Below are 21,559 nucleotides of genomic sequence, written 5' to 3' on the forward strand. Positions count from 1 at the left end.
TGGACTTTACGGTGGAACACCGCCTTGGGTCAAACCACTCCAATGCTGATGGTTTCCCCAGGTTATTCTGCTGTAGCTTTGAGTACTCCAGGAGGTTAGCTAGTTCTCCCCAATTCCAGCTGGGGGGGACACATGTTAGACCTGTCAGCCTTAGGGGGATATTTCCCCAAATGTTTTACCTTCATCCCCACTGTTTTTGCAGACCACGTTTGTTAGACCTGGCATCCTTGGCGTGGTTTTCCCTGACTTTTTGTCTCTACCTCTTGTATTTTTAATGCTGTGCTGAATTTCGTTTTTGCTGGTTTAGATGCTTTGGGCACTTTGCCACTGCTGATCAGTGTCAGAGTGCAAGTGCTTCCTGTGTAAACTGTGAATATGATTGGTTCTCCCTGATTCGCATATTTGGTTTACTAGTAGGTCCCTAGTAAAGTGCACTACGTGTGCAAGGGCTGGTAAATCAAATGCTACCAATGTGCCGGCAGTGCTGTTTGTGACACCCACATGAGTAGCCCAGAAAAGGTTTCTCAGGCCTGCCACCACGGTGCGTGTGCACACTTTGTTAACTGCCATGTCGACTTAGCAAGTGCAACCACTTGCCAGGCCCTAACCTTCCTTTTTCTAACCCATTGGACACACCTATGTTAGGCCCATTGTACCCCCCTGGGCAGGGTGCAGTGTATGTGAAAGGTAGGACATGTACTGATGTGTGTAACATGTCCTGATAGTGGATTACTGTCAATTTCGTTTTTCACTCTTGAAAGGCTATCTTGCCCATAGGACAGAATGGGGAATGCTTTGTGACATTTTACAAGCATATCTTCCCATAGGGATAAGAGGGAAAAATTGAGTTTAGTAACCCTGAACTCAGAATTTAATAACACATCTTTTAGCGAAGATGGTTTTTAAATTATGTGTTTGAAAATACCACTTTTAGAAAGCGGCTATGTTCTTGTTCAACCTTACAGTGTGCCTCTGTCTGTTTGTGGATTGACTGTCTGGCTTTAGAGTGACAGGGGCTGGGGTGGCTCCAGGAGTCTGGGTGAGTCAGTACTAGGCTGAATAGGCCTGATCTGCATTTGGAGTGGTGGGAGGAGTTACACCTGTACCTGAATAGGGCTTTGCCTGCCTTCCACAAAGCTGGCTCTGCCCCCCTGCTGTGTGTCTGGAGCCAAGGCCCACACTAAAAAAGGATGTTGTAGTGCACTGGTATAGTGCCCCCAGAACTGGTTTGAACTGGGCTCAGAGCCCCTTGAACAAAGAGAACAAAGACATGTTGGGGAATAAGTATTAGACCTAAAACCCCTGAACTTTAGATTATTCCTGGAATTCAAGAGGAACCTTTGCCATGGAGAAGAGATGGAGAAACGGAGTAGAAGTACTTCCCTTGTTGTGTGTCTGGGGTTGGCCTGCAGTTGCTGTTTCTGCCAAGGAAAGGAGAAGGACTTTGCTGTCATGTACTTCCCTTGCTGTCTGTCTGGAGTTGGCCTGCAGTTGCTGTTTCTGTCAAGGAAAGGAGAAGGACTTTGCTGTGTGCTCTGTCCCCTGCTTGAAGAAGATCTTCAAGGGCCTGTGTGAGCTGGCCTCCTGTTCTGAAGTCTCAGGGACACAATGACTTCACCACCAGCTCCCCTGAAATCTGCTGTGGAAGTTCTGACCTGCCTAGAGTTTCAGGTGGCAGTTTTGGGGCCTCTGGAGGTTGTTGCTGCTGTTTGGGAGCTGGAAGAAAGAAGAAGCATGAAGAAATCGACACATCGCTTTTCTTGCAGCACGTTTCACCGACGCATCTCAACGGTGCGAGAAGATTTCCATCGCATGACCGTGCCGCTGTGATGACTGTTGCAGCGCTGCAAGAACGGACGCATTGAGAGATCGTGGATGAAGAGGAAAGACGTCGCGCACCGCCGCCGCATCGATCGCCGCCACATCCCAAAGATCCACGCATCTTACCTGTACGAGACGCTTTCCCGACGCATCACCTGCGGACCGGAACCGACACGAAGACTCGACGCATCACTCCACCTACAGACCGGACTCGAAGGAACCCGTCCGCTGCGTGCAGTGGGGCTGTCGCATCGCATCCTCAGGGTCTCAGGAGTTTTGCATCTCTTTTTTTTCTGACGCTGCAGCTGTTTAGCTTGGGAACTTTTGTCGCATCTACAGGTACTATGGTGAAAAGTGATGCATCCATAGATTTCTATAGTACAAGTTCTTGAACTCTTTTTGAAAGTCATATTTTTAACTGTGTATGTTGGATTTTTGTTGTTTTGGTCTTGTTAAGTTTAGATAAAGATACCTTATTTTTCTAAATTGGTGTGGGGTCCATTTGTGGTGTTTTCACTGTGTTACTGTGAGTGTTGGTACAAATACTTTACACATTGCCTTTGGGATAAGCCTGTCTGCTCATGCCAAGCTACCAAGGGGGTGATCAGGGGTTATCTAAAGTGTGTATCTCCCTTACTGTTACTAGAAGCAAGGGTCCTTATTTGGACAAAGGTACCTACCTCTGCCAATGAGAGACCCACATTTCTAACATCGTTGTTGGTGGCCTCAAGACCCCAGGCACTTTACCACTTCTAACCAGTGCTAAGGTGCATGTGCTCACTCCCTAAAACATGGTGACATTGACTTGTACCCAATTCGCATATTCAATTTATTTGTAAGTCACGAGTAAAGCGGCACTACCTGAGCCCAGGGCATATAAGTTAAATGCTGCTTGTGGGCCTGTAAACCTGATTGTGCCATCCACTTAAGTTGCACTTTAAACATGTCTCATCCTGCGTGCGCAGTTTTAAACCACCATTTCAACCTGGCAAAATAACCCTTTTGCCAGGCCCAAACCTTTTTTTTTAATACATGTACGTCCCCCCTAGAGTTGGCCCTGGACAGCCTAGATAGCAATATGCAATGTATTTAGAAAGTAGGACACATACCTTTAAGTTTTACATGTCCTGGTACTGGTGAACTCTTTGTTTGTCACCACTGTAAAGCCTACCTCTCCCTAAGGACAACACTGGAGTTACCTTATTACATTTAATGAGCTGTAATTTCCAACTGGGATCAGGTAACTAGTTCGTGTTTGGTGTCTTTATGAGTGTAATGAAAAATCTGAATTTCTGGTGAAGTCAGATTTTAAATTACAATTTTTATAATCCCACTTTTAGAAAGTTTGCGTTTTCCTGCATTACCAATTTAGTTCCTGCAGCCTGTCTCTGGGTTACATGACTGTGTGTAGCTGACAGTTGGGCTTTGTGTATTCCTCATAGAGAGCCCCACAAAATAGGGATCTTAAGTGTGCCTGGATGGGCCATCACTGTCAGGATGAGATGGAGGAGCTGGGGTACAGCCCCACTTACACTTGAATAGGCTGTGATCAGCCTCCACACAAAGGGCTGCATACTCCATGCAACAAGTATGGAGCCAGGACAGGGAAGCCCTTTGAGCTTCAAATGGAACTCTTGCCTTCCAGATGAAGGATATGGGGTATGAATATTGGACCTCAGATACCACCTCTTCAGTACACTTTTGGACCTGTGGATACTCTGTCACGAAGAAGGACTGCTGTGCTGCTGAAATGACTGCCCCCTTCTGGACTTCTGACTTGCTGCCTGCAGCCTGCTGCCCTCTGAGTGGGTGAGAGTGACTGAATTTGCATCTCTTGAACCCAGGATCTCACAGTGACTCCAAGGGCTATTTGGTTGGCCTCCTGAGCTGAAGCATCAGGGAAATAACAGGCTCCCAAAAACCCTGCATCTGGACTCTACCATCTGTGAGTCTACCCTGCAAGAAGTGCCACCTCAGTCCTGGATCCTTGTAAGTGGTCCTAAGGTGCTTGGTCAGCCTCTGTGGACCAGCATCACCTCTGCCGTCCCTTCGGAATCACCTCTGCATTACACCTTCTGGGTGCAGGCCCTTGCATCCCTTGTCGACAGCAGCCAGGGAGATAAGCCTCGCAGCTCCTCAGAATCGATGCATTGCCCCAACTGCGGAACATGTCCTTGATGCCAGACTTCAAATCACAAGCCGTCCCCGATTGAATTGCAGTCTTACCGCACCTCAGAACTAATGCACTGCTTCAGCGGCAGGACACGGATCTTCACAACGCTCTGCAAACCAGGATGTAAGGTACTTTGTTCAGTGAGCCTGCCTTGGTCCCTGTAGCTGGCCCATGCTCCATCACGGTCGGTCTGAACTTGTGACTTTGTCCCAGTCTGGTACGACCAAATATCCACAGTTTCAGCTATTTTTTATTGAAATCTTTAAAATTGCATATCTCTGGTTCTACTAACTGGATTTGGTTTTGTTTATTTATTGAAAAACTTCTCTATTTTTCAAATCTTGTGTGGGATCCTTTTGTGGTGTATTGAAGTGTTGCAAAAATACTTTACACATTGCCTCTAAGTTAAGCCTGACTGCTCTGTGCCAAGCTACCTGGGGGTTGAGCACAGGTTAATTTAGGATTGACTTGTGCCTCACCCGGACAAGAATTGTGGTTGCTGCTTGACCTGGGCGCACCCCCCAGTCAACCAACAATTTCTTACTATAACCTTTAGAAAAAACTAATATATTTGGTAGTCCTTTTTACAATAATGTTTCTAAATCTACATTTCATATGGGGCAATCAAATGTGTTTGGAGTGTCAGTCACTGGAGATTAAAATGGTTGTCTAGGGCTGGCTTGGTTTTCTTGAATGGATGCTCATGCATAACCACATGCTTATACACCTACTTGGGAAAGGTCCTGGATAATGTGCACAAGTATGCCTTTCCAATGAGGTCTACTCCACTCTCATAAGGAAGGCCAGGAATTATTCGTTCTCCACAGGGGCACGTGAGCCTGCTCGTGGCCCAGGCTTTAGTCTGCCTCAAAGTTAGTGCCCCTTTAAAGACCTTGTGTGCATTAGTATAGCAAGAATCAAAATCTAAACATACAGGACAGTGATTCTAGATTTTACCCCTTGTCAAACGTATCATTTGGTCTTGATCTGTTGCACAAAAGGCAGATCATATTACCGGAATGAAGACATAAAACTACTAGCCAAATAATACAATATCTACTAGGTTGCTTTTACTTTGAGTAGTATCACAAATGTGTGGAACTATCAACATTGTTTTAGATCTCTTCACTGGCTCTGAGAAACGTATCATGTCAACATTTTAGAGAATCTCTGAACTTTGACATCCCATTATGTACTTTCAAACATGCCTTCACAGAAAAGTAGCATGTAAACATTTAAAGAGTCTCCAAACTTTGAAAAATCGTTTTGATAGTTGCTAGCATGGCTCCTTTCTCTCGTACTAGCATGGCTCCTTTCTCTCGTACTTCTGTTTGCTTAAAGTAGACTCTGTTATTTCCCCAATGTACAGGGCTGATTTATGGGCATGTCAAATGAAAACTCGTTACGTTATTGGCAATGCGAATAGGTGAGACGCTCTTATTAGAGTGCTGACACATCCCCCCCCCCAAAAAAGAAGAAAACGGGTGCTGCAGTGCAAAACTGTTTTAAAAGGATGACTTTGTGATAATGCACGGATGTAATAAAAACTATAACTGTGGGGTGATCGAGTTTTGTATTCAATTGTAAAACAGCCCCACATGCTTTCCAGTGGCGGTGAAAAGATGTGCCCAACAGCCAATATAAAGAAGGCGAGACTAAAATGCTGCGGTCTGATCCAAGATGGGAGACTGAAATCCTGTGGTCTGATCAAAGATGTGACTGGCAATGTTTGAAGGCAGTGGCTCAAGGTTTCTGAGCCAAGGAAGCCAACGACTGAATGGAAAGCCCTTAGAATGCGTGGGTAATACAATGAATGGCGTAAACATGATTGCACATCAAACCTAACAAGTTTTGTCAAAAGTAATACTTCTGGCCTTGGCCAGCTGGTTCAATAGTTATTTTTTTTTAAATGTTTTTTATTGCAAGTATATGCCACAAAAAAGACATCAAGTAAGAAAAAGAAATCATGTCACTGTCTAAATGTGCTGGCCATAAGCTTGCAATAAAAAAAACATTAAAAAAGTATTCCATATACATTTTGGAGAACAGTAGAGAAGCTTCCTAGCAGGTAAGTAGATTTGAACCAAGTGTAGAACCCTTTTTATTTTTCACGGAGATCATGGTAAAATGTAATTCTTATTGGCAGAAAGAAAATGCTTTATTGACTTTGAAGTACTGTAACCCAAGGACGTAATTTAAACACATCAGGATGTCTAAACATTCAAAAAAATAATTGAGAATGAAAATAATTGGAAAAGTAAGGGATTGGCTCACCAGTCCTGCCACTTAAGTACATTTCGTGTTGGACAGATGTGCCTACATTATCAGAAACCATTCAGTCACTCACAGTGCAAGCGCCAGGGTCTGCCCATGCTGTATGCTGTAGGGGGCTGAAGCAACATGTGAATGACAGTTGAAAAGACCAATGGAAGAAGAGAGCACACCGAAAGCACCTCTGACTATGTATGCATATTTAGTTATACATTTTATGACTGCACAAAGCTGGTGCAGTAACTAACAGTGGGGCATATCAACAACAACCGGCGATAATTATCTCTAAGCCCACTTAGCGCTAGGATAATTATCGCCGGCTAGCGTGAATTTTTATCGCTGAGATAGCGTGCTATTAGCAACGCTTATCTCAATAGCGATAAAAATCCTCACGCTAAGTGGCTAACGTGAGATTATCGTTGGAAACCCAGCGATAATCTCACGTTAGCTTGTTGATAGGGACAGGCAAACTTAGCCATGATATCCTCCTTCCATAGGATATCATGGCTAAGTCAGAAAAATACCAGACGTAAAAAAGCAGCGTTAACCGCGGTTAGCGCTGCTTTTTTTGTCTCTAACAGGGTTAGCGACATTCTTGATAATAGGAGAAATGTCGCTTAGCGACATTTCTCCTATTATTTTACTCTGGAACGCCCCCTTTGCATCTCATTAGAGATGCAAGGGGAAGCGTAGAGTAAAAGGGTGCTAACATGCACATTTGCGTGTTAGCACCCTGTTGTTGATAGGGCGCTAGTTTTATCTCTCCTTTTTTGGCTTTTAACCCCTTCAGTGCCCATGACGAGCTGGACTCGTCATGGGCTGCGGTGGCGCTGTGCCCATGACGAGTCCAGCTCGTCATGAACACCGCCCGCTAATGGAAGGCGCGGCACTGGGCGGGGAAAGGGGCGGGCATGCAAGGGGTTAAAGCCAAAAAAGCAGAGATAAAGCCCTTGTTGATATGCCTCAGTGCCTCTAACCCAGATATTAAAATGGATTATGGAACATTTAGGTGGTGAATAGTATTATTTTCTACCTTTGCTGGCAGTTATAGTTTTATCATCAACCTATGCTCTTTTTCGCCTTTAAATGGAGTCACAAAGAACTTGCAAAACATTTGTGCAGCAAGAACTAAAGAGTCCAACGGGGACAAATGTGTTGCCTAGTTACTTGCTTCAATTTCATCGCACTGATTTCCGTCGATCCGGCTTTTATAAGTGCGTGATTAATAGGTTTGCTCCGTATTTCACTTCACAAGCTTCCGTGCTGTAAACTGATGTACTGAATTTAACGGGGATTTGGGCCTACAAAGACCAGCTATGATGTCAGCGCCGAAAGGTACAGTTCACCATTCCCTGGCTATCAAAGAATAAGAATATAATGAATGCATAATTTAGGCTTCAAAAAGCGCTCTTTTTTATATTCCGTATTCAGGCTACCGTGGTGTACTGTATATATCCGCATTCCGAGTTCTTGGAGCACGAGTGGCTGCCAGCAGCCATACCGCGTAATGAGGCAGTGTGTCTTGATTGTAACCATAAGGAAAGAGTGATGGCGCCGACAGCGAAATGCATTCTGTAAGAGAGTGCCAATGGATTTTCACATCTCCGGGATGGAAAGTCGTGAAAAATCCCAGCCGCCTTTTATGTCAAGTGCGCGCGCTGACCTCAGAGCGTATGGCACGTATTTCAAGGTCTCCTGGCAGGGAATACTTCATGCGGCAGGAGACATGCACCGTACCCCCGAGAAAAGCGCATGCAGTCGTTTCAAAATCAAATCATATGGCAATGCGGTCCACCAGGGAAAACGGATGGCTTGAAACTCCACATAGATGAATATTTCGCTGCTTCTGAGACAGTGAATGAGTGCGAGAGACGGTGAAGCATCATATCTCGAAGTACAGGACGAGGAACTGACTCTGGTTCTGAAGTCAGGCAGAAATAATCAGCTTTTGTGTCCAAAAATGCAAAAATTCAAAATGAGGCACAGTAAACAAAACATAGTGATAAAATAAGCAGGGGTGTATGTACGTGTCTTCTTTGCAAATGTTCTACCTCTGATTTTTCTGCATCTCTCCCAGGTCCTGCGCTCGAGGCGCCCTAGCCCTGCTGTTTCTTCTTGGCGCTACCTGGATGTTTGGGGTCCTGCATGTGGTCAGCGGATCGGTGGTCACGGCATACCTATTCACAATCGCAAATGCCTTCCAAGGAATGTTCATCTTCATATTTCTTTGCGTTTTGTCTAAGAAAGTAAGTATAGTGCGCTGGCTTAGCCAGAATTATCATGTCTTACTTTTATATAATGTTTCCGGATGACCTTATGTTGTGCAGGTGGTGTTACTAGCCATTATTTTAGATTACATGACTTAGGCCCTGATTACAAGTTGGATGGTACTGGATAAATGGTAAATTTACCATTACTGTGCAGTAAATCAATTTTTCTAGTCATAATACCACACGGAATTCCCGAATCCAATCACGTTGAATGCATACATTTAGCTCCTGCTCTAAGTATGTCGTAAATATATGCTTGGACCTCTAGGTGGGGTTGGAATAAGTAGGTACGGTTTTCTCACACCAAGAAATGGGTGTGGATAACAACAACAACTTATAATCAAATGATGCAGAGGTTTGTGTGTTAATTTCACACTGTCTGACTTGTAATCAGGGCCTACATACATATAACATTGCAACTTAATAGGAAGATAACATAAATGAAGGATACATATTTAAAACACATCACTTAACCAGCATCAATGATCTGCCACAGCATTAATGTAACCCTTTAAGAATCTCAAATTATGCATTCTCTTTTTCTTCTACTAAGTCACACTTGGAATATTATTTTTTGTATAAAAAACCCGTATCCGTAATTGTCAGTATTTGTTGAGTTACCACGATTGGAACTATTCAAACAACAAACCTCTACATTGAAATCTTCATTTTTAAATTACTCTGCACTATCTTTTTAGAAGAGTTGTATTTTTTAGGTATTTTTATTTCATTTCTTTAGTCACATATACTAAATAGCCTTCACGTTTCTTTTAAGTTCACAGAGAAATTTTTGGGCTTCCACATTTCTTGCGCTATACAGTCGTGGCTCCTCTGCTAAGGTGGAGGAGTGTCGCCCCACGGCTTTTCAAGTTTTCAGCAGTGTAAATAAAGGAAAAATAAAATGATAATAACTCAATGTTTTTATACATTTATTTGTTCCTGCTGCGGCAGCTTTGTGGGCGGGTGGGTTGCTTTGTTGATAGAGGAGCAGGGGGAGGAGTGGTGGGCACTCTGCCATCTTGGGCCTGCTCAACAGTCATGCACACTTTGCATGTTCTCCACCGAGGCTGCATTACAGCCTGGGTGGAAAGCATGCCCAGTCTCCCAGGCCCCATCTGAGCGCCGACCCTCGGTGCTCAGACCAATTACAATGCTGCATTGAGCGTTGTGATTGACTTAGGGGAGCCTGGGTGCTTCTTGTTCCGGCCGAAGTGGCGGGACAACGAGGATAGAGACATGGTGCAATTTTCTGTTTGTTTACTCCTCAAACCCCCAATCCGTGCCAGCTGCCACTGGAGCTCTGTATTTTCTATGTACTGCCATACTCAAATCATGCTCTGCTGGCAGAACTAGTGGCTTCATAGATGGCTTTAAGCTATTCTATGATAACATGTCAATACCAGTTCATTGGAGTAAATCATTACATGTATTCAAGCTAAAATGATGTGTCTGTTATTACATTAATTATCTGATCACCTGCATGAGCCATCAATGATTGTTTTTTGGAAAAAACACTCAAACTTACAACTAAATATTATGTTTCTTTCAGATTCAGGAAGAATATTATAGACTCTTCAAAAATGTACCTTGCTGCTTCGGTTTCCTGAGATAAATGGCGGAAAACCATAACAGCATACCCAGACAGTCAAGTGGAAAGTCCATGATCAGCACCACTTTTTCTATCAGCAAACAATCAATGAGCAAATACATGAATTTATCTCTTATTCTGTTAAGTGCCTCGCAGAAAGGTGTAAGAAATTAAACTCCCCCGTATTGCCTTTCTGCATATCTCTACTCTTCCAGGCTCTGTTGAAGAAATGAAGTAGGCATTAAGGTGATACCAGACAGTCATCAACTCAGTTTGTTCTTGGGTTTATTACATGGTTTGCTTTCCAGATTTTAATGTTCAATGTAATGAACTCTAATCAAAAACATCACGGAACTTTCTGTCCACTCATCCTTTCAACCCATATATACGCAAAAACCCTGGTTCGTGTTATAACAGAGAAGCCTTACAGAGCAAATGCGTTTAAGGGGAAATTTGATCGCCCTCTGTAAGTGTATGTCACTGGCCATTCGTAATATGTCCGAATGTAACATACACATTTACAAATATGGGTCCTACAAGATGTGACTTTACACAATATGCGAGTACTGAGTGATACACTGAATTAGACTGGTCAATTGAGGAGGCAATGACACTTTCCTCAAGATACGTCTGCACCCGCAAATGCAAATATTTGAGAAAAATGGTTATATGTATGTTTACAAACCAGACTATTTAAGAGCCTTGGCCTTTATATCATTTGCATTTTAGCGCACTTTCTTGAATACAACTTTGAATGTTGTGTGTCTCATAACTAGCAATTATGAAGGAAAGACACATTTACTTCCATGGGCTTTTAACGGTAGAGAGTAGATGCCAATGTAACTGTTTATATGAATACAGAACACTGTGTATTGTTTAAGTCTAATTTATTTGATGATGTATCACTTTTTTGTTAATAACTTGTAATCAATGCTGTTCAAGGAGCTTTATTGAAGAAACAATTAACACGTGTTAGTATTTATTCCCAATGCTCTTTCAACAATTGCAACGATGCGCAATGTGACCTCATTACTTACTAAATCCATTTTCTTTCAGGCATTGCACTAAGTTTCTTGTATGTGTATTGAGGTCATTTCGACATAAAACACTCCCCCATTTGTCCCAGACTTCTGTGAGAAGATAGCAGCAATTTTCTGTTTTAAAAGTAAATGCCTCCTTTCAAACTCATAGTTCATATTTATTCTGCACAGCTTTTCCATTAGACAACTTGACAGTTAAGAGATGCACATTTTGCTGTCTTCCACCGATGATTCGTCTTTTTTCTTCGAGTAAACACAATTATGCCAGCACAGTGCTGAGACTTGTGAGCAGCAAGGCTTTGACAAAACATTTAGACCTTGTCTCGTCTCTCCTCCACTAGTGAGCCTAAAGATAAGTTCTCAAGCTTGCTCAAGTTAAGGCGCCTTCGTTTTACAGCACCTCCTTACTTTATTCTCGTCTTCTAGGCAAAGTTGATTAACTCATAAAAGCATAGAAGTTGCTGACGTGCTAATTCACCTGATGTCGTGTCTTTTCAGGCCATAACAAGCAGTGCAGCTCTCGGTTTTACTCAAGGAGAGTTATGACAGAGAGAATCTTGCAATCATCAATAAAACAAGTAAAAAGCATTAGATAATTAAAAGGAAACATAATTCATGATCAGATTAAGAAACTGAAAATAAAAAGCATTCAAAAGTAAAACATTAAGCACCCGTGTCAAGAAAATACCAGTGCACATCTACATTGATGCATTGTCCCACACAAGAGTACCCCAGTGATATAGAGGCATGTCAAATATCAAACGTTCCCAGTGGATCAAGAAATTTGCAAATACAATGTATGCAGAGTAACAGATCAGGTATCACAGCGAGTAAACGTAAACTAGGAGCCTGGTAGACTTGCATATAATGTTATATTCAATTTTACCTAAAGTACATCAGTATGGAAAACATAGAATGTGCTCCGTGCTCAAGTGATACATGGTGAATTGTAGTGAAACAGCGCAATGGTGTGTATAATACATGAAGGCAGTTGAACAATCAGAGAGCTTGTAGAATATGTCCTGTTTGAGGGACTTGAACATTCAGACATCCAAATGCCAGCTGCGGTCCATGCAGGTAACAACGGTGGGGCGGTAGGACCAGGTTGGGGTGGATTTCAAGGGACGATGCAGAGGGAAAATTAAATAAATATTTAATTCTTCCTTGGCATCGTCCCTCGAAATACGCCCAACCCGGCCCCACCACTGTTACCCGCATGGACCGCGGCTGCCAAATGCATTATCTCATTTTGTGTTCACACTGCCGTGAATGTCGACGACGTTTCGACCCAATGGGAGTAGAGGGTCGTCCTCAGGACTTTAGCATGAATGCAGAGCTAGAGCTAGTCAGATCAGGATCCTTTCCAGACGGATCTAAGGACACCGACTGATATGTGGGCAGCCTCTTCATGTTCATTTTCGCACAGCAAAATATTCCTGATTTAATTTGGGGACCTAGCCTAAAAACTGCGCATCTCATACTGTCAACACTGGAAAATCGAGTATCTCAGCTCTAATTTTATTTGCATTGATGCTATGTCAGAGCACAGGACTGCTATTGGGATGCTGAATTTAAAATGGATCCTTCTTAGTACATCCACAAGTACACTACTGAGTGCAGCATTTGCATGGGGGCAAATTGTGTATTTACAAGCCATTTTGCACAAAAACACTCCCTGGTGAGCATTCATACGTTCTTTAAGAGTTAGTGAACGTGTAAATATTATTTTGATAGCACAGATAAGGGAAGCGCATTGTTAATTGAGATTGAATACTTTTCTTTTGATGATTTGCTTTTCTGCAGAAAGTGCAGAATGGTGACAGCCAGTTTCGGTTGAGGCGACGGATGCATACCAAGAGGCGGGAGACATTTTTGAGCAAGGGATTTGAAGGTCTCCTTCTAAAACATACAGGGGCAAAGAGTGGGAAAAGCAGCAATAAATGCAATTCGGCCTTCACAACATATGTGAAATACAAGAGTGCCTACACAATATTAATTAACTAAGTACTATTAATTGCATCTTTTTAGATGCCCATTGTTTTACTAAGAAGCATTAGAAATGAAAAGGCCATGCTCGTTTCTCAGCCATTCGAGATTGGTACATGAAACAAATACTATTGCATACATTCAATAACTTTACATGAATTGAAAACAAATGACCGCTCTGAGGTCATTTATTCCAATTAAGCAGCTTACAATACCAAATGCCAAGCCTGATTTAATCTCAGAATGTGTATACTGCTGAGAATTCAACTGTGTTTAACTCAACATTGAAGTTTGGACTGAGATACAATCTGACAAGGAGATTTAATATTGCTTCATGGCAACCCATCAACACATCTTGGGAATGCTTTTAATAAGGTAATCTAGGCCCTAAGTATATTTGTCCTGACTGAATTAAGCATATTACAGAAAGAGCGGCATTACGTCGAAGGAAACGTGACTGAACCAAATACCAAGATGTTTTTCGTTGCAGAAAAATCTAATTATATATATCTTCGGATATAATTTTAAAAGATTTGCGGTCATAGAAAATGTGTTGGTCTTGTTTTTGTATAATTGCGTTTATTATAAGTCCACCAGAGCAATAACTTTGACCTAGAAACTCGTTTATTAAGTGCAAATGGGTGATAAATATTTGCCTGTTGATGAGGCAGAGGAAAAAAAGAGAAATCCAGGCGTGCTAAACTCAACTATTACAACTATTGGCCATTCTTGTCAGACTATTATATGTGGGTGGATAGTAGGGCAATTTCAAGCTTCTGTTTTTCAAAATAATGCCACCATTAGCATCTAAGTTAGTTTGCTAATTTCTGAATATGTAAAAACATAATTACTTAAGGAACATATCGTTCCAGAAAACCAAAAGCCAAACAGGAATACAATATGCATTTCTCATTGAAATAAAATCAATTTAGTATTTAGCTGAGTGACTACATTATTTACAAACATATGGCAAGATCTAGGGGTTTAAAGCTCGACAATTGGTAAGGTAAACCGCAGGTCATTGGAGGACTGAGTCACTAAGACCACAAAACATGTCTTGCAAAACAAATTCAGAAAGCCAGTTTTACTCACAATGAAATATTTCTAGCTTTAAAAGAGGTGGACAGTCCTGTTCATGACTAAAACGTGATTGCAGCATTGAACAACACTTGTTGCAAGATTCAACAATTTGTGGTAACAAGTTTCTGGTAACCTAGACAAAGTAGTGTTCACAGTCAGCCCATTTCTCACATTAAAATGTATACCCCTCTCAGATTTTCAGAGAAAATAATTTTATATAGATGATTGACTACCAACAAGAGTTGGAATTATCTGCATGTACAAATTATGGCCTCTCTATAACACCTGCTCAAAATTTGAAAAAGTGTGTGGGTTGGCACAGTGAAAGGGCGATATTTTACCTTCCAAACTTATAACTAAGAATGCAGATTTGTTTGCACTCACAATTCATTACTACAAAGAATGCCAAATGTCCTCGAACAAGGCATGAATGTTCATGCTAAACATAACCCCATATTGCACCCTGTTGACCCATGTAGTTATAGGTTGATTCCAAAGATCTGTCAGTGAAAATGTGGTAGCTTCTCAGCTAGATGCTTGGCTTTTTGAGTGGTCTCTGGCCAGAAATCGGCCCACCCTCTGAGAGAGATAGAATTGACACTTCTGGTTGCAACTACAGAGCAACTTCTATATGTGAGAGACAGGAATCGTGCATCACCAAGGGTGAAAGTCGACCTTTCGCGGACATTTGATAATATTGATTATTCTATACGGCTAGAAAAAACTGACAGAAGGCTAGTAGGGTTTATGATAAAGAGGTTTGTTGGTTGCATCACTACTACAATTTCTGCAATAACCTATCATTAGTGTCAGCAAAAATTCTTGGTTATTCCTCCAATGATAGTGACATGTAGAGGTCCCCAGAGATCTCCCTTGTCCTCACAGTTTAATTATGGCTTCTCCAGATTCTTCATGAAATGCTACTGGCTAGACATGTGATTATCCAAAATTATGTTGATGCTCTTTTAGAGGAGGTTAGAAAGCTAGAAATTAGACACATGCATGCCCAGTAACCAATACCCTGTCATCAAGACCTGTATAGAAGACAAGTGACTAGCTCTAACTCCTAGCAAGGCATTGCGGAATCTGGTCGGCCCTACAAATAGTCTTTGTAAAGACAACTTTCAAATATTTCCTCTCATTGCAGTAAACATACTAGGTGTAACACTTGAAATGTTAGTTCATGCTTGGCTTATTGTATCATTTTATTTACTCATTTTCCGACCTTCCAAGAAATCTGATGTGTACACCGCTAGTAATTTAAAACTGAGCAGAAAATATAAAAACAATGGTACTCAGATGAAAACATTTACCCCAAGCCTCCAAAGAGTGCATTGGTTATTAGTTTCACAAAGCGTTCAGTGTAAAATCGCTATTCTGAAACATAATTCTATCTAATTCACCAAGCCTGACTTACTTAAAGAAATTCGGGTTCAGTTTTTCCCAGCACAATAATGGATGTCAGCCTTCAAAGATATCCTGGTGGCTGTTCTACGTTCAAGGGAAACACATAGGGGGATATTCACAATGAAGTGGTGGTGAGAGGCGTTAGCCTCCTTGGCTTAACGCCTCTCACCGCCACTTCGGAAACGCCAGTCTGCACCCTATTCACAAGAATGTGGTGCAGACTGGCATTACCCACATCGATGGCGATAAATTGCACGATTTATCGCCGAAACAGGCACACTTGCACCAGAGCACAAGGGTGTCTGCGAGCAGGGAGGTTTGTTAATGCACAGGAAGGTGTCCCTTCCTGTACATTAACAAACCGTAAATGCCAGTTTGCTTTTTCCATGTGTGCTGCTACATGCAGCACACATGGGAAAAAAAAAAGAGGAGAAATAAAGGTTTTCTCCTTGTTAAGCCACCTTAATACCTGATTTTTCTAGGTCTTAAGTTTGGCTCTACCTCCTATTATCGCCGCCCTTGAAAATAGGCGATAGTGTCAAACTCAATGGGTGTTGCGGTGGTACGCCCACCGCAACACCCACTGCACGCCCCTTTCACGCTAAGTTTAGCGTGAAAGGGGCCTATTCTCAAGGCAGCATTAAGCCACTTAGTTAAGTAGGTTAATGCTGCCTTGAGAATAGGGCGCTGGCTCTATAGCCACAGGAACGTAAATAAAAGTGACGTTCCCGTGGCGATAGGGGCTTGTGAATATGCCCCATAATGTGGCACGTCATTATCCATAACTCGAGTAAAATATGTATTGTCTTCCTTATGAAGGTCATGACTGGAAAAAAACAAGTTATTCTGAAAAAATGTATAGCACTTCTTGCAAAACACGAGTGAGGTAACTTTGAATAGTTGCAACTCTTTCAGAAGATAGCTGTTTATTCTCACCAGTGAACCAATATACAGCACCATCCTAAATGTGTTCTCTATGACCAATTGCAGACATAGAGTTAACACAATTACTGCTCCTGGTATGCTGGAAAAGTGCCAAACCATTTTATCATTTTCAAGCAATGCCCATCAGAGCTAAGGTGTTATATCTGGTGAGAAAGGAATTTTTACTATTTCAGACATATGCGGTAGATTTGGATTAGGTGAGCACCGCACAATTGCAGCCATAGAGTTAACACAATTACTGCTCCTGGTATGCTGGAAAAGTGTCAAACCATTTTATCATTTTTAAGCAATGCCCATCAGAGCTAAGGTGTTTTATCTGATGAGAAAGGAATTTTTACTATTTCAGGCATATGCGGTAGATTTGGATTAAGTGAGCACAGCAATCCATATCATCATGGAAACATTTACCAGTCCTGAACTTTTGAGTGCCAACCTAATGCATTCTGGCTGTTATAGCCTTAATTAGCTTTCTTTTAATTGAATAAAGTGATAAACCTGATAACAGTAATTTGTAGATGAATAATTCAACACTAGAGGCAGTGTCCGGGAGGACATGGTGTGAGGTGATCACCTTTCTTTGTCCAGCGTGAAGGAGCTCATCCAGTATTAGTCAAAATCAAATGCCCGCAAGCTTAGAGAACCACATGCAGAATTCTTATTTGTGATCAAGCCTACTAAAACCAAAGAGACAGAAGGAGTTATGATCACTGATAGAAGAAGTGATTGATAACCTAATCTATGTTTTTTATCAATACATACCTAAATAAAATAAAGTTTCATTTCAAGTCTCGCCTAGTGCGGCAGAGATTATATCTTCAGGGTTTCTAGTGAGCAACCACTTACATTACATCCATTTAGAATAGTGTTTGACTGCAGCTGCCGAACATCCATGTTGAAGATTGCGAGAAGCTGATCTCTTTCAAGGGATGGCCCATGTTGAAACATAAGTGGAGAACCATGGAAGATAGTTTGGAAAAACAATGGGCAGGGAAATGATTCCTGTGTAGACTCATGAGATGCACATTTGAATATCATGAGAGACTGGCATGAATGTGTCACTGTCACTTTTGGCCACAGGAGCTCCCCCCTCACTGTTTCAAGAGAGTGGAATACATTTCTACTGGACCTTTGCTCACTCTCCTCACTGTTGACTTTTCGCAATAATTTGAAGACATTTCTTTGTTGGAAACTTTAGCTAATAAATACACCTAGGTTTCAATCAGTTAGTACTATTTGTGTTATCCTATATAGAAATAACAACCTCTTGCGCAAGTGCTCTTTATAAATAACAAATAGCATAGCTGCATTTCTAGACAGACCTCTGCCATTACAATAGCAACAAAATTGAATCATAGAGCTAAGAGCGATGCATCTTTTATGAGGCAACGATATAGCACTAACTCGGTCAGTAAGCTGACCATTTCTTCGATCAAGATCTCATTTTGATTTACAAATGTACTCTATAAATGCCTTTGATGTCTCTGCTCAGTGTCTGCTTTGCTTTCATAAGCGAGTTTTAATAAGAACATCTGTACCTTTTTCTGCAATGCTATCTCATCATTTGTGTTATAAGTTTGAGAAAGCAGAGGGAGAGTTTTCTATCATTTAACCAAATGAGTGAGCTCCACAGCATGTGTTTTACTCACTGGAAAATAAAAAGGAGTTTATGATAATTATATTTGATGAACAGGGTCTCAATTGCATGACACTATCCACGTATCATTAAAAGACACAATTGGTTTTGCATCTTTTTTCCAATAAATATAGAAAGTCTACGCCCTAGTTTTTATGTAAAAAGGATGGGACGTTCAGTTCTTTTACTTGAGAATTAATTTAAAAAATCATTCTCTATGCACATCATTACATATGGAGTGTCCTCCTCATTTTGGCTCCTGATCTGCCACTAACTAGTAAAACATGGATTTATGAAGTTAACAAGTGAAGTGAAATAAACTATTTCAATCATACCGATGAGCACAACAAAATAGCACAGGCTTTAATAAAAGCGTTTAAAGATATTCCTGTTCTTTTTATGACTCATGCAAAAATATTAAGCCAATACCATACATCTAGTGTTAATATAAAGGGTACTTTCTCCCAGACCTATATATGCCTCTAGATGAATAATGTATTGATCCAAAACCCCATGGTTTAGAATCGTATGTCTATGGGCCAAAATGGTAGTAGGTGTCAGGTGAGAATTGATCCTTCAGCGCATAGTTATTAATGCAGCACATTCATTAAAATGCAAGATTGATTGTTAGACCACAATTTGAAAAGTAAAAGAACCACAGCTGACAAACATAAGCATCAAACATGGTAGAATTTTCAAACAATCCTTTAAAAAATAATAACATGATATCAAGTGCTTAAATCAGCAGGAAAGGTCTCAACCCCTCGACTTATTTTTCTTCTTTCTGCACCTCCTTAAAACGTTACAATGATATACAGATCTTTTCAAATGGGAAACACATAAATATTTATTGCAATATTAGTTCAAGTTCTCAACATCCCCACCACACAGTAGAAGCAAGCTAAAATTAAAAAATGTACAGTCTTTCTTTCTTGAGTCAAATATTAAAATTCACATTTAATGGTCAACCAACAGAAATGGATTAAGGTGTTCTTTTTGCATGACTGGAATTTTTGTTTGCGATCTAAAAGGGGCATTTTTAGATGTGAATTCTGTCCAGCTGTGAATAAGTGGAATTTTGAAAATCAGCCTGTTTAGTTGTCTTTGACACCAGTGAATTGCACTTTACCATGGACAGCTGTTATCATGAGTTGAGTATTTCTTTGACAATCGCAGACTTTCAAGTACTGCACCAGTCTCAACAAGGACATTAATACTTTTCTGCTGCTTAGCCATATTTGCTTGCAAGTGCTCTCATAAAACTATTGTGAATCATTATTATATTGCCATTTTGCATATTGAAAAAGCTTTTTTTAGATTCTGTGTTTCCATCGTTCTCTCATGGAACAATTCATATTAATAGTTTGATGCATTCAGATAGTGGCCTTACACGCCTTTTAGCAATATTGTCATATGTAATAAACAGTTGAAACTAACCTGCGTTCTGCGTGATCTCTTTTCAATATTTCTTCATAGGACTGGCTTTTATTATTGTTTAAAATGAGTAGCTGATTAGAATGTATCTATAAATAATTTTGGTGTCAGCACTTGGTACAAAACTTACACTTTGATTACCGTCCTCGATTATTGTACCTTCAATAAGTATATTACTTTCAGGCTTTTCTTTTATGTGTTAAAATGATTCCCTGTAGCACACTGTTTTAAGTTATTCACTGAAGAGAAATTGATGATTGAGATTAAAACCAAATTTTGTGTGAGAAGAATTTTAGTATTGGATTTCAAGGGAAGTCAATCATACATTGGTACAGAGGAGGAGGATATAATGAAAGACACATTAAGCAAAATAGGAGGGGTAAAGGCAAAAATATCTGGCAGAGAGCCTGCAAAAGTGCCAACTCCATTATGGCACCATGAAACGTACTACAAAATGCAGTTTGTGAATAGAACCCCAATGTGTCTTTCATTATATCCTCCTCCTCTGTACCAATGTATGATTGACTTCCCTTGAAATCCAATACTAAAATTCTTCTCACACAAAATGTGGTTTCAAACTGCATTTTGTAGTACGTTTCATGGTGCCATATTGGAGTTGGCACTTTTGCAGGCTCTCTGCCAGATATTTTTGCCTTTACCCCTCCTATTTTGCTGAATTTGTTTTTGTTGGCTTCAGGACCCTGTGCACTTTGCCATTGCTTACCAGTGTTAAGGTGCTTTTGCTCACTCCCTAAAACATGGTAAGATTGGCTTACACCTGATTGGCATGTTTAATTTACTTGGAAGTCCCTAATAAAGTAGTACTTCATGTACCAATGACCTGCAAATTAAATGCAACTAGTGGGCCTGTAGCACTCATTGTGCATCCCACTAATGTAGCATTTTAAAACATGCCTGAGGCCTACCACTGCAGCCTGTAGTGCAGTTTTTTTTTTTTTTTTTTTTTTGAGTTCAAAATATTTTATTAAATTTTTCCATAATATTAAACAAATACAGACAATACAGAAAAAAATGTGATCACAAGCGAAAATACCTATGTAAAATAAGAAATTTCAAAAAACAATTCTAAATACAATAGGTAAAGAAGTATAAATAATCAAGTGAAGGAGGGATGACAAACTAAAAAGATGGGAAGGAGCCATGAAAAATTGCGATGTCAACTTATTTAGAAAAAAGAGCTATAATCATCATAGAAATCTTGAAGTAGAATGACTGTAAAACGGTGGATCAAGTATGAATAAACAATTATAAAGATAAGTATATATCAATAGGTAACCAGAAAGAGTGAAACAACTTAGAATTATGATTGATCCCTTGCAGGGATAATTGAGCACCTCTTCTTGTAAAAATGACCCATGACCACCAAGCATGAACCGATAAAGACGATATATCCTTCCAGCAAAAAGTAATGGACTTTAAAGCAGCTGACAGTAGGAAATTAAACAGTTTACCTTCTAATTCAGATAAGTTATGCAAAAGACCAACAGATTTACATATTAATATTTCGTAAGAAATAACATCATGAATATGAAATATTTGTTGAATAATATCCCAAACATCAGACCAAAATTTAAAAATTAATGGACATTTCAAAAAGCATATGTCGTAATGATCCAGGAAGTAATTTACAATGCCAACATAGGTCGTCTTGCATCAATTTAGCACGAAATAAACGCACTGGGGTCCATAAACAATTAAATAAAATATAAGAATTGGTTTGGTAAAGTGAAACAGGCAGCCATCCTGAAATACTATTAAGCCAAACAGCCATCCAAGTATCGTTGGACAAAGAAAGTGAAAGCTCAGCATTCCAGAATGTTGAAATAATATTTAAATTGTTTCCTATAGAATTAGATAATTTCTTATATAAAATAGAGACAGTATGCGATG

General features: G+C 40.5%; 1 protein-coding gene across 1 annotated transcript in view; it reads left to right on the plus strand.

Annotated features, from left to right (window-relative positions):
• ADGRL4 (adhesion G protein-coupled receptor L4) overlaps positions 1–11,808 on the plus strand; it is a 560,895-nt gene extending 549,087 nt beyond the window's left edge. The window contains exons 15-16 of the mRNA XM_085601960.1: positions 8,343–8,511; positions 10,085–11,808. Of these exons, the coding sequence (XP_085458086.1) occupies positions 8,343–8,511; positions 10,085–10,147 (232 nt within the window). The 3' untranslated portion in view covers positions 10,148–11,808. The remainder of the gene's footprint in view (positions 1–8,342; positions 8,512–10,084) is intronic.
• Positions 11,809–21,559: the final 9,751 nt, after the last annotated feature.

This window comes from Triturus cristatus, chromosome 4_2 (assembly GCF_964204655.1).
Source record: "Triturus cristatus chromosome 4_2, aTriCri1.1, whole genome shotgun sequence".
In the NCBI taxonomy this organism is placed as follows: Eukaryota; Metazoa; Chordata; class Amphibia; order Caudata; family Salamandridae; genus Triturus; species Triturus cristatus.